The 13,088-nt window shown below is 30.9% G+C and overlaps 1 protein-coding gene across 1 annotated transcript; it reads left to right on the forward strand.

The window, feature by feature from the left end:
* Positions 1 to 3,842: 3,842 nt before the first annotated feature.
* LOC132730170 (uncharacterized) lies at positions 3,843 to 5,078 on the forward strand. Its single transcript, XM_060716026.1, has 3 exons — positions 3,843 to 3,948; positions 4,642 to 4,786; positions 4,944 to 5,078. The coding sequence occupies exons 1-3, from the start codon at positions 3,852 to 3,854 to the stop codon at positions 5,056 to 5,058; spliced, it is 357 nt and encodes a 118-aa protein (XP_060572009.1). The 5' UTR covers positions 3,843 to 3,851; the 3' UTR covers positions 5,059 to 5,078.
* Positions 5,079 to 13,088: the final 8,010 nt, after the last annotated feature.

A 13,088-nucleotide genomic window follows, 5' to 3' on the forward strand; every position in this document is an offset into this window, starting at 1 on the left:
ATACAAAAATCAAGTAGGAAACTGTCACGAGAATGGTTTGAATAAGCTTCGCACTTTCATTTCAATACAATACATTCTAACTTGTTTTATATTTTAAATAATGCAAAGTACATGCATTTAAATGTATTACACATGTAATAATGCATTTAAAAATAAATATCTTATCCGAATCGTGTTTGTTTGACACACATGTTGTTTAACCAACATCTATAAAATGTTAATTTTAGGATATACGACGAAAAAACAGCAATGCCACCAAACATGACACTTTCTTACGTGTTTAAGGTGTTGCTGAAATCGAAATAATAAGTGAAATATATCAATGTTAATGATTCCAGAATTATTCAATAACTTTTGCCAAATTATATGTCAAACACAATGTTATAAACAGTTCCAATATTTCCAATAACAAAAGAAGATTTAGGTTATAATTGTACAAATCAACGACACAAGCTAAAACCTCTTTGGAATTGTATATGAATATTTCACAACAATAATGACTAGCCGTATCAAATGGCATTGTTGTTCCTGCGACAATATAAAAAACAAAAACATTAAATTGCAAGACAAAATACTTATTTTATATTAAAAAATTGTCGGTGTTATTGTCGTCTAAAAGAAAGAACGCCAGTCGTCAGACTTGTTATTTTAGACAAGCGTTAGCTATTTTTCAGTTAACAAGGTTTTGTATATGATATAAATATATCAAAAATAAAATGCTGTTAAAACCTATCGGACATAAGAAGAGCAAGTCACACCAGATTCTCTTTCTTCTTACAAAGATTTATATGTTATTAAAACTGTCCTGTTGATTATTCAAAATATTTTGTGACCAAAAGCATGAATTATAATCTAGAAACTAATTGAATAAATAGAGACTTCTTTATAAAATTCAGAAAAATGAGACAGTAATTGCTACTCTCATTAATGTTACGAATTTCTTTCTGACAAATGACAGTCATTTTAATCATAGCACAACACAATGACACAATATTATTTTTTAAAATAATATTTTTAAAATAATAGTTTTAATAATATTTAAATATATTTTTCTGAATATTGAACAGCTAAAAGTTGTGTTAATAATTCTTTGTCAGTTTTATTCTTGGAGACGTTTAAACTAAATATTACTAAATATTTGTCCTTTAATTAAAATTAATGTTATGTTGTACATGTATTAACACATATTTAAATCCTAATTCAGCTCCTACAATTCCATTGGTTACAAATCTTGACAACAACTATTTAAATCAAGAAACGCCTGAAGAAAATAACTATGTCATTCCTCCATTGAGAAAATTTGATTTCAAAAACATGCCAATTCAAGATATTTATTTTAATGTATTGCACTCAAAAATGTGCTTTATCAATATGAAAACAAAAATGGTTTTATTAAGAGGAAGATGATTAATCAACCAGTTCTGGGAAATGAAGTTGTCTACGACAGCTGTTATGCAATAATTTAGCTCATTTGTCAATACAAAAATTGATAAACTTTAAGCCATCAAATACAAAAACAATTGCCTTATTAATTAAGCAAAAACTCCATATCAATGTACCGGAAGTTGCGAATGAAGAAACGGATTCAGAATGATGAACTAAATAAAAAATGGAAAATAAATTACTTTTTTATCAATCTTATCTATAAAGTTTGGAGGAGTGGCGGTAATTTGTACTTAAAAGTATTGTCTATGAAAAGGCTATATCAAACCGAGCCAACGATATTTTCATTTTTGCCTTTTTTTTTGGTGTTTCTTAGGGCTCCATTTTTCTCTGTTATTTGTGGTTCGAAAATGATTTAAATATATTGAATTATCATTAAATTGTAAGCGTATACGCCGTCATCTTTATCATATCTTACTCTAATGTTTTGTATTTTTAGTTATAAAGATTTTTGACAGGTTAAATGGCCCTAAATAAGCGGTTGTTTGTAAATATAACCCGAGCCGCCAGGCGAGGGTGATATTACCAACAACCGATTATATACGGTCATATAACTTTTCAGAAACATTTATAACATTTATAATACAGCAATAATAATTTTTAGAGGATTAAAGCGCGTTTTCTTTATAAATCGACAGCAGCCGTGTATATAAAACTATAAAAACGTCACGATTATCCAGTGAAAAGCGACATTACAAACATGCAGTATTATAATAAAATTAGTATAGTCTTTTATACCAAGAGAGAAAAACGAAATCCACACAGAACGCCTGAAACGTCAACTTTAAAAAGGTATATTGGGTTTGGACGGTTTCTTGCTCTTTCCAGTACCATCCGTGAACAGGCTTAATCAAACAAAACAGGCTCAATCAAACAGAGCCAGGAACATGTTAAGCTTTGTAGTTATAGCCAGTTCTTTAGGAATTCCGTTTTTATCTTTAAGTATTAAGAATTTTTACATAATTTATGGAAAATGTTTTCTTTAAGATTCCATAATCTAAACGCGCGTGTTGATATATAGCAAGGTGGTGTAATACTTTTTAGAATATATAAATTCGTGTGATTCAAAATGTAAATAAGTCCAACAACGTGTCCGCAATTATACTTCCGCATTGTTTAATGTAGCAAATAAAACATTTTGTTTCGCATGCATGTCATGAAGTGTTACTACGTCATTATACAGTGAAATATTTAAGTTTAAATCGTGATTTCTTTTTGCCATTAATGTTTAAAATGAAATGTTATGTCATATAGATAACCTTATAGAACGTCAAAGATATACATGTATAATAATCCTTATTTCGCTTGTAGCCACACTGTAGTCAAACTAACGTTTAACACAGGTAAGCATCTTATACAACTCATTACCTTTTACACAATTTTGCAAAATATTATTATATCCCTATATGTTGATATGTATTGAATATAATACAAGTATATTAAATATAACAGAGGTTTTAAAACACGTGTGGCAACCAATATATTTGTTCTTATCCAAACCGAGTTGCCATTATTTTCTTTCTAAATCTGATGAAACCAAACCTCATCTGAAGTTTATATCACTACATATATAACTTACATATGTACATCAAAGCTTTGTCTAAGGAGATTACGGGTTACCCGTTTGGACGTTAATAATATCCTACAAATTATTTTTTGTAGCCCGGTTTTTCAATTTGATTAATATATATGTATATATATATTGATTAATATTTGTATAAGCAGCATTTCATATATAACTGTCACGGTTCAGAACTGTTCACTATTTAGGGGAGAAGATGTGTAAGCGGCCGGATAGCTCTGTCTGTAAAGCCGCGGAACTGTATCGCGGAACGGTATTCCGAAGGTCCCGGGTTCGAGCCCCGGTCAGGCTGCACATTTTTTCAACGTGGGCCGTGATGGTATAAGCTCCGAGTTCGATTTCACATTGTTCTCTTTACCCATTAGAAATTCGAGGACGAATTTCAATATAGCGGGGGAGTATGTCACGGTTCAGAACTGTTCACTATTTAGGGGAGAAGATGTGTAAGCGGCCGGATAGCTCAATCGGTAAAGCCGCGGTACGGTATTCCGAGGGTCCCGGGTTCGAGTCCCGGTCAGGCTGCACATTTTTCTCACCCTGTGACATAACTTAATGCACATGTATAATAAATGTTTGTATTGAAATCTTCTCCTCCAAGACGAGTCAATTTGCCTAGAACGTAGGCCTTTCGTGTCACTCTGTTTCTCTAATTATAATACCTATCAAATAATTAGATCCGTCAACGTTAGGCATTAGCAAATCAAGTCAACAATACAGAATTTATATATTCATACATTTCAAAGAAACAAACGGCTGATACTATTATACTTTAATTTATTTTGTGTTATCTATATTATCGCATATCCTTTTTGTTTAGAGACCAATCATGAAGTTTACACTTTGTCTCCTGGTTGTTCTGCCTTTGGCTTTGAGCGTTCCTGTCAACTATGATGAGAAAAGATTCCTCCCTGGACTGTTAAAACGTAAAATACTTTATTCAACTTTAAACTGTAGATATTTATTTTTAGCCATAAAGTGTTTCTCTTTCCCTTACACTTGTTATCAGGTTGAGATTAAAAAGTATTCATCATTGGCAGTTACCAATTGCCATATTGTTCAATATTCTTCAAATCCATCTTTTAAATACATCTTTATTTTTTGTCCGTAAGATGACACTATAAATGGTTTCTCCTTAATTCATGTAATTTGTATCTAGGTAACTTTTATATATCTTCACAAAATCTTCAACATATCATGATTCTAATATGATTTCATTCTGTTTTGCAATCAATGAAAAATAACTGAAACCTGATTATAAAGCTGCCTGTTTCTCAACCCAGAGGAGATCTGGGCTAGGGCCTATGTCAAGACAATGTCTCCTCATATGGCAGCAACACTGGTTAATGATTAAATAATCAAAATAATTTTAATTCCTTTTCAAGTTTATTACCTATGGCAATGAAATGAACATATTCTATATCTACGAATGTTTCTTAAACAACATGTTTCCTTCTTAAACAAACATATAAGAAAATCTTTTACGGAAAATGATCAACAGGAAACGTTTGTAATTGCTTGTCTCTGTTATTTGAAAATTTAAGTTTACAAATGCAAACCAAAAGAAAAAAGATAATAAACTTCAAAACGATCAGATATAATGACGAAACTTTTTTTAGTTCCAACACCTACGCCGGCTTTATGCAGATTTAACATGATAAATCCCCTGGATCCCAATTGTGTATTTGTCTGCCTAACAACCGCACCTGCTTTGTTCCCAGGAGCCACTTTGTTCGGAGGAAGCTTGTGTGGTGAAACTTGCTGGTAAAAAAGTTATGATTACTACACATTTTGATTGATCTTTATTTTTAATGAATGTAAATATTTATACATATAAGCTTTTATGCATGCATCGTATATACCGTATCTTATGCAAAAGAGGACTTGATTGTTGACTATGAATATTCTGATTTTTTTTCAGCATTTCAATGCCTGTAGGCATTCCGAATCTATCGCCACCCGAATCACATTGGTTCTTTTCAAGCACGAAATATCCTTACGTATACCACCACAGCCTTAGGTATGTTCCTTGTTAATATGTGACATTGGTAAAAACAATACAAAGGCCTTAGAAAAAAAGTGTAAAAAATCTATTGTCATAATAAGTGACACTGACTTTGTTAATCCAAGCACTTGATTATTCAAGGTATATTCCTGTCAAATACGAAAAAACTTTAGGATATAAATAAAGGCTGTATTAACCAATGTATAAAAATTAACCTTTTCCAACCTTGACTTTGACCCACTGACCCATTACTCAAACCAAGAACTATGCATCTATGCATAAGACATCTTCCTACAAAATATGAAAGGCGTCTTTCAAAAAATAATATGGGCAAAATTGTTAAAATCTATTTTTAGCATTTGTGACCTCATACTAACTGACCCGTTACTGAATTGAAGTGCGCAAGTTATCATGCTTTCAAATAAGAAAAATATCAGTCAAAAAATAAAAGCTGTTTCAGCAAATGTATTATTGGTATTCTTGACCTTGACCCCCTGATCACTAATTCAATCGAAAGAAAGAATATAATGCAAGATATCTTCTAACCAGATATGAAATTAATCTGTCAATAAATAAGGTTATATGGGCAAAAATGTAAAGAAATCTATTTTTAGCACTGATCACCAAGACCAAACTGACCCTTCACTTAATCCAAAGGAAGAAGATCATGCAAGTTATCATCCTAACAAATATAAACAAGAGCACCGCTAGGCGGAGACTTATATGCCCGCAAGTGTTTTTTTTTTTTTTAGTAAGGATGAAGCATTTGTAAGACATATTTAATATAAATTAAATAAAGTATAACCTCCTTCAAATAGCAATCCTCCTATAATGTTTAAATATTGTGGACCAAATGGAACTTTAGTTATGCTCTGGAAACTGTTTTCATGTTTCTGGTAATAGTGACCTTGAACTTTGACCGTATGAACCAAAAATAAATAGGGGTATTCTACCCAATATGGACAATCATCCTATGAAGTTTCAACACTATGGGCCAAAAAGAAAATAAGTTATGTTCTGGAAACTGTTTTCAGTTTTAAAGTAATAGTGACCTTGACCTTTGACCTTGTGACCCCAAAATCAATAGAGGTATTCTTCCCGATATGGACAATCAAATCCTATAATGTTTGAATATTACGGGCCAAATAGACCTTAAATTATGCCTAAGAAACTGTTTTCAGTTTTTTAGTAATAGTGACCTTGACCTTTGACATTGTGACACCAAAATCAATAGGGGTCTTCTATCCAATATGGACAATCATCCTATGAAGTTTAAATAGTGTGGACCAAATAAAATCTATTGTTATAGTAAAATTATTTGCACAAATGACTCAAAGTGGAAAGAAAAATGATAAGTGGTAATGTTCAGAGTACGAGTACCTCTCAATTTTTCTTTGAATAAAATAAAACAAATTCTCCATGTGTCACAATAGGGACTACGATGGGATACCAGGCCAACCACAATTGCTATCTAAAACAACCAACAACTCAGAACAGAAAAATATATACAAATTTATTTACAGAAATGAATATTTATAAATGAAAAATGATTATATATGAAAAGTCACTGCGCAAACAAACACTATCAACGTATCTCAGTCTATTTCTCCCGTAAAGTTTCTGTCATGATGTTTCAATAAAGTGGTGGCGTTGTTGAACAAAATTCGTCACAATGGCGGGCGTCTTGTATAAAATCTTATCAAGCGTAACTGTACTTCCTACAGTGTTGGCACAGTTGATAGGATCCTAAACAAGGGCATGCGTCACCCTTTAGCCATAGACATACGTGTGGAGGGCCCGTGTCATCTTCGGGTGTGTCCTCAAATAAGAAGCTACAAAGTATAAAACATGGTAAGTTCCATGATAATCAAACATAAGGGTATAATAAAGTCCCTTGGAAAAGACTCGACCTTTGTCGGTTTCCAATAAAATAACGTGCTTCTTTGAATAAACAAAATGTCCACTATAGTACACCATACATTCCGTGGAACAAAAATTCAATCACATCCGCATAATACTGCGTTTCAAATATATTCAAATATACGCCACATAATAACCACCAATAAATAAACGTCTTCCAAAATCATGCCACTGAAGATCCTTCTCTAGAGATACGTTAGTTTTGATACGTTGCATTTACTTATTACAAAAAACTGATGATAAATGAAATGAAGTAAGATGATAACGTAAATTAAATTGATTGAAACAAATCATTACGATACTGCAGCATTTTACATAAAGTTACACAAATACGGTAGAACCATAATAAATTATTTATGAATAGATATATATATATATATCTATAAATATTCACGGCTCCTATACAATTACAATACATTAAAACTTCAATTAACATACATCAATTAACATGTCTCGGTATAAATTTGCAACAGCGAAACACTAGAATAAAAAGAGCTTTTAAAATTTAATCTGCAAAATTTAGAAAATTTAGAAAAACAATAAATTACTGCCAAATAACTAAACCTGAATCAAATAAACTATAATTCTAAATAGAAAATAGTATTTTACGAAATAGCAAAAATTTATGAAACAAAATCACTAGAAAATTAAATTTACCTTGTACAAGCTGTAATTTTATGACAAATATAATTTGTCTGTCACCCTCATAGTGACCTGTATAACGTCCTGTATAACGTCCAGTGCATTGCAATATAACACTTAAAATTTAGTCCATATATAGCAAACTACTGAGTAGTGAGCGGGAAAACGGATCGTGCAAAACATGAAAAATCGATTTGCACGAAATAAAGCTGGGACGGCGGGAAAAATAGTTATGTGAAATAAAGGTCCGTCCTTCAAATACATACATAATACATATATCTGGTTCATAAAACAAAATTGTAACTTTCTTATTACTGAAAGGATTTTTATGAAATAAACGGCAAAATGTTTAAATTGATACATGGAAATTTATGCAAACCATAAAAATACTCTAAATAATAATTTCACCCGAAAACTCTAAATTGAACAAAAGATGATGCAATCTCACATCAATGAATATAGAGTAAAAATGAGGTTCGGCGTGAAAATATAATGCAAGATTTTACAAACGCACTTTCACTTTGTGACACCATGGGATAAATTATTTTTTTTCTCCCATTCTTCCTTATCTTTCTTCTTGCTATCGGCTAGACAATTTATTGTAATCTGCCATTTCTCATTGTAAAAACAATTCCATTTCATGATATTTATTTCATTTCAAAATAATACCACTGGGAGACAATAAAATTTAATGTTTAAATACATTATAATTTTGAAATGATGGCAATATATTATGTTTATCAAAATGTCCTCGTTTAAGGCGTTCTTTTTTTTCGAAAGATTGCTTAAATAAATATGTAGATTAAGAAAGGTCACCAATGAAGTTGTTGAATGTGTCCAACGTACAGATAAACTGACTCAACAGGGGTATTTTTGACAAGACGTGACTGGAAATAGTTCTTTGAGATAAACTTTCAATTGGTGTATAACTTTTGACCACTTGCTCCATTCGTTTTACCCAAATGGTTATTTTAATTGTAAAAAAAGATCCACAATTGAAAAGCATTTTTGGGCTTTTTAACCCCAGTAGAGTTCCTACATTTAAACAGCAAAGATAAAACAGGTTTATTAAGTGATTAAGTGATGAAATTTAAGCGTGTGCCACATTCAACATCATTTTAAATTTTTCAATGTGTTAATGCGTTATATATGCTTCCTGTCATATTTTATTAACATTCCCGGATTCGTGAGGACAAATACTGTATGAAAAGTCGGGAAAAAATGAAAATACCTTGATATAATTGAAAAGAGAAACTGAAAACTTAAACATAAATGAAAATTTCATACTCCGTTTAGATAGGTCTTTACAAGATAGAAAATAAATTGTGCATCATTTCTTATACACCATTTGTAATATTATCAATTATTCAAAAAAAAAAAACAAGAAAAGTATTTATTACATGCTTTTCGTTGGTTTATAGAAATATATCAGTGATATAAAACTGGTAATTTCACTGTTTGAAACAGTGAAATTACCACTTTGATAATTTCACTGTTTTGAATTTAAGCCCCTTACGTTGTTTCAGGGAAATACCAGCGTGCACAGAACTGGGTACCAACTTAATGACGTGACGTCGTAAATGACGTCACCTTGTATTATTATTTGGCGCGCTTTTCATTCAGTATTAGGTTTAATGTCTTTTTAAAACGTTTCTTTGCATATAATAAAAAGAAAATTTGTTTAGTTTAGTGTAAGATCGAAATATTTTTCACCTTGTGAACACCAAAAGTTCATATTACACTCGTGGCTGCGCCACTCGTGAAATATACCTTTTGGTGCTCACTCGGTGAAATATATTCCGATCTTACACTGAACTAAACAAATATCCTCTATATAATTGAAAAACTGTAATAAATTACAGGGCAACTTTAAAAAAACACTAATTAAGCATCTGCTATTGTGATTGATGCAAGAATGATGTAAGGAAATAGGTTATACTGGTGTCGTTATAGTTTATATAATGCAATAAGGTAAAGTGTTTGATTTAAAAAGAAAGCATATTTTGTACTTCGCATTTCATTTGAACACACAAATCTTTTTCGACAGATATAATTTATTTCTTGTGAAGGTTTTCCAGGAATACTTCTATGTGAACAGATATTGAGATATTAATTTACCTTTGGTCAAATAAGTCTGAAAGGGAAAAGAAATTCGACAAAATATTACATTTTTGGTTGTATCAATAGTGGTACATTTTTTAATCTGTCACATTTGCATGAAAAATGAGATATTTTAAAATACCTCGGTGGTCCTAGAAACTCCGATTTATTGGTCAGGCGGAATCTAGAACTTACCGGATTTATATGGCAAAATATCTCATTAAAAGATTGAAAATTAAAATTTTCCTTGAATGAAAACAGAAAGATGACTCTGGTTATGTAATTAAAATTTCTTCAATGAAAGTTTAATAACAAACAAAAGGTCAATTTAATATATCGCAAGATTTATATAGAAATTGACATTATTTAAAATATTGTATAACTTGATGTTCCACTCAATATCTGCTGTGAACACAAATCGTTCGACGTTCATGAATTAATTTAAGGAAACATCATAATTATACAGAGCATATATGTTTTGGCATGAAAAAAATAGATATCCATTGACATGAAATTATACCCTTTTTACTAAACAGATTTTCAAAATCAATAATTATTTTGAGATTATCTCACTACATGCAGAAGTTTGAAAATATAAAAGATATAAAAAAATTGGTCAGGAACATTTACAACATAGTATTACAATAAATATGCATTAATTATTAACTATTCAAAATCAATAATAAACAAAAAATATCATATTTAAATACATGTGTGTTGTTATACTATTCTTTTTATGCACTAGATTTTTACCTCATCTTACGGTTAAAACAAATATTTAGTTTTAAACGGTGGGTAATGCATGAAAGAAATAAAATGTTGCAGCTGGTACGTTTCCTCAACTTTTCAAAGTATCACACGGAGAATTTCTCTAGATAAGTAGTATCGCAATCATGAGTAATTCATAATAACGCTTATGTAAAGCCTACCAGCAAGGAAATAAGAGCATCGAATCCTAATATAGCAAATGATTCTTGATAAAGTGGCACACTATCATTATAATCATTACGTATATTTCATAAAATGTCATTGACTTCTAGCAAATGACAAAGCTTGATGTTTAATAGTCTAGTATTTATTTCCCCTCCTGACTTTTGATAGAAGTAATTCAATGTATGGTTTAATGATTCAAAACAGAATATTTATTGTTCGGTGCTTCTGGATATATACTCATTCTGTTGTTTAAAATAACAGTTACGCTTTTGATAAAACATGGAGTATTGCATATAATTATTATCATCAATTTTGATAGAAAAGACTTGTCAGAATCTGTAATATTCATCTTCTTTCTTAGACAAATTGAAATAATTTAAATTCATGATTCACAATAAAAGCAGACGTTTCAAATTTTCGTGATTAATGTTATCTTTATTTTTATCTTATTAAATATGTTTTATAAAATTTATTAACAGTAAAATTATATTGGTTCCATAATATTAAATTCGATTCACGGAATAATTGTAACATGGAATTCCTCAGTAATTTAACATACATGCTTATTGAATAAAAAGTTAAATAAAATGTTCCGAAAATAATCATTATCCTGCTATTTTAAGTAAGGATTATCATTTTGCAATGATTTCGTGCATGCGCAATGTGCTTTTAAGGTAATTTACTACCATAAACATTTAATACAAGCGTTTTGAAAGTTCTCTATTTTAAAATTCAAACAATGAATTTTGCAGCCGATGTATAGCTTTATACACTTTAGAATTTAAGCATTGGGTCAATGCCAAAATTTCTTACTTTCCTGATTTTATAACGGTTGGCAGCAAAAGTTTGTTCATAAAAGTCTGAGTTTGATCATGTTATTGTCTAGAATTAGTTTGGCTACATTGGTTAGTTTGCAGAAAACACAACATTGAACTGTAGCATGTATACTAGAAATAAGTACAAAGAAATGGCAATGCATTATAATTCTGGTAAATAATGTTAGCCTGGTCTGCTACTCAAGCTGTCAGATATAAATGAAAGTTATATGATGAATTGAGATAGGGTCAATGTAATATTGTAAACCATTGTTTCGCCTAAATAATGTTTCTTAAATGGACTCAATGCACATGTCGCATATATCACTATTATTCATTAATTCATTCATATTTAGACAGCTGTTTTGACAAAATGTCCTTCACCTTTTGATTGATGACATGCTTTTTTTGGTTTCTTTTTAGCTCACCTGAGCTAGCTCAGGGTGAGCTTTTAGGATCGATGAATCTCAGTCGTCCATCGTCTGTCCACACTTTTAATTGTTCGGATGAGTTCGAACATGTGTCATCTCGGATGAAAAACTAGGTCACGCGAGCTAAATATAGAAAAATGTTGTTAAAACTCTAGTGGCTACTGTTTTGATCCAAATATCCTGGAAATTGGTCTCAAAGTTTGTTTTGATGATTCTAGGTCAAGTTCGAATATGGGTCATCTGGAGTCAAAAACTAGGTCACACTGCTCAAATATGGAAAATCCTTGTTAACACTCTATTGGTCACATTGACTCATCTGTCATGAAACTTGATCGGAATGCTTGCCTAGGTAATTGCTCGGATGAGTCCGATGGGTCAGGTGAGCGATTTAGGGCCGTCTTGTTTAATAATTATACAGCAAAAATACCATAATTCAAAAATATTAACAATACATTATTTCATATATCATTTTTATTTGGAAAGATTATCTATTTGGTAACTATTTTTATAGACATTTTCATTCCGTTGTTTCCTGACATTGTCTAGACATATACTCATATCTATTCAAAACTATCATTGTTGATTTGGAAATTACTCCCTTAAATGATACTTATATTCTTTATAAGGTAAAACAATACCACAGGGAAAACAAATAATGCGTTCCAGAATAAAAAAGGAAATTCCAGATGTCCTTTTTCCGGGGGTCTACCTAAAGACACTTTTTCAGCAACAAATTTACATGCAGAAAGAGCGATAGAGTGTTGGCAGACTTGGAGGAATAATTCCCCTATCTTTTAAACCTCAAACGCATTGTACCTGTCCGTTTGCAGATGATATCCCTTCATCTTTTTTCGAAGGATAATGTTGGAAATCGTTGTTCGGAGTTATTTGATGAACACATATACGTATACATAGAAGAATGTATTTCTTATTTACTTTTAAAAGGATAAGTAATACTGTCATTAATGCAGTTAATTCTCCGTAATTGGTAAAGTGCGGGCATATGGACTAAGACTGTTCAATTAAATTAATATACATGATACATTTTTCATTGCATTCCTCATACGTTAGTATGATCTTTGCCTTTGATTGTTATTTATTGAGATGAAAATGTTGCATGATATATGGTTTACCCCTGTTTTATTGAAGAGGATATGATCAACGACAAAATGGAGAGTAATAATATAACTCAAACATTTGTTTTATTTTTGTGACAATTC

This window comes from Ruditapes philippinarum, unplaced genomic scaffold, assembly GCF_026571515.1.
Source record: "Ruditapes philippinarum isolate M1 unplaced genomic scaffold, ASM2657151v2 ctg16175_1_1_1_1, whole genome shotgun sequence".
Lineage (NCBI taxonomy): Eukaryota > Metazoa > Mollusca > Bivalvia > Venerida > Veneridae > Ruditapes > Ruditapes philippinarum.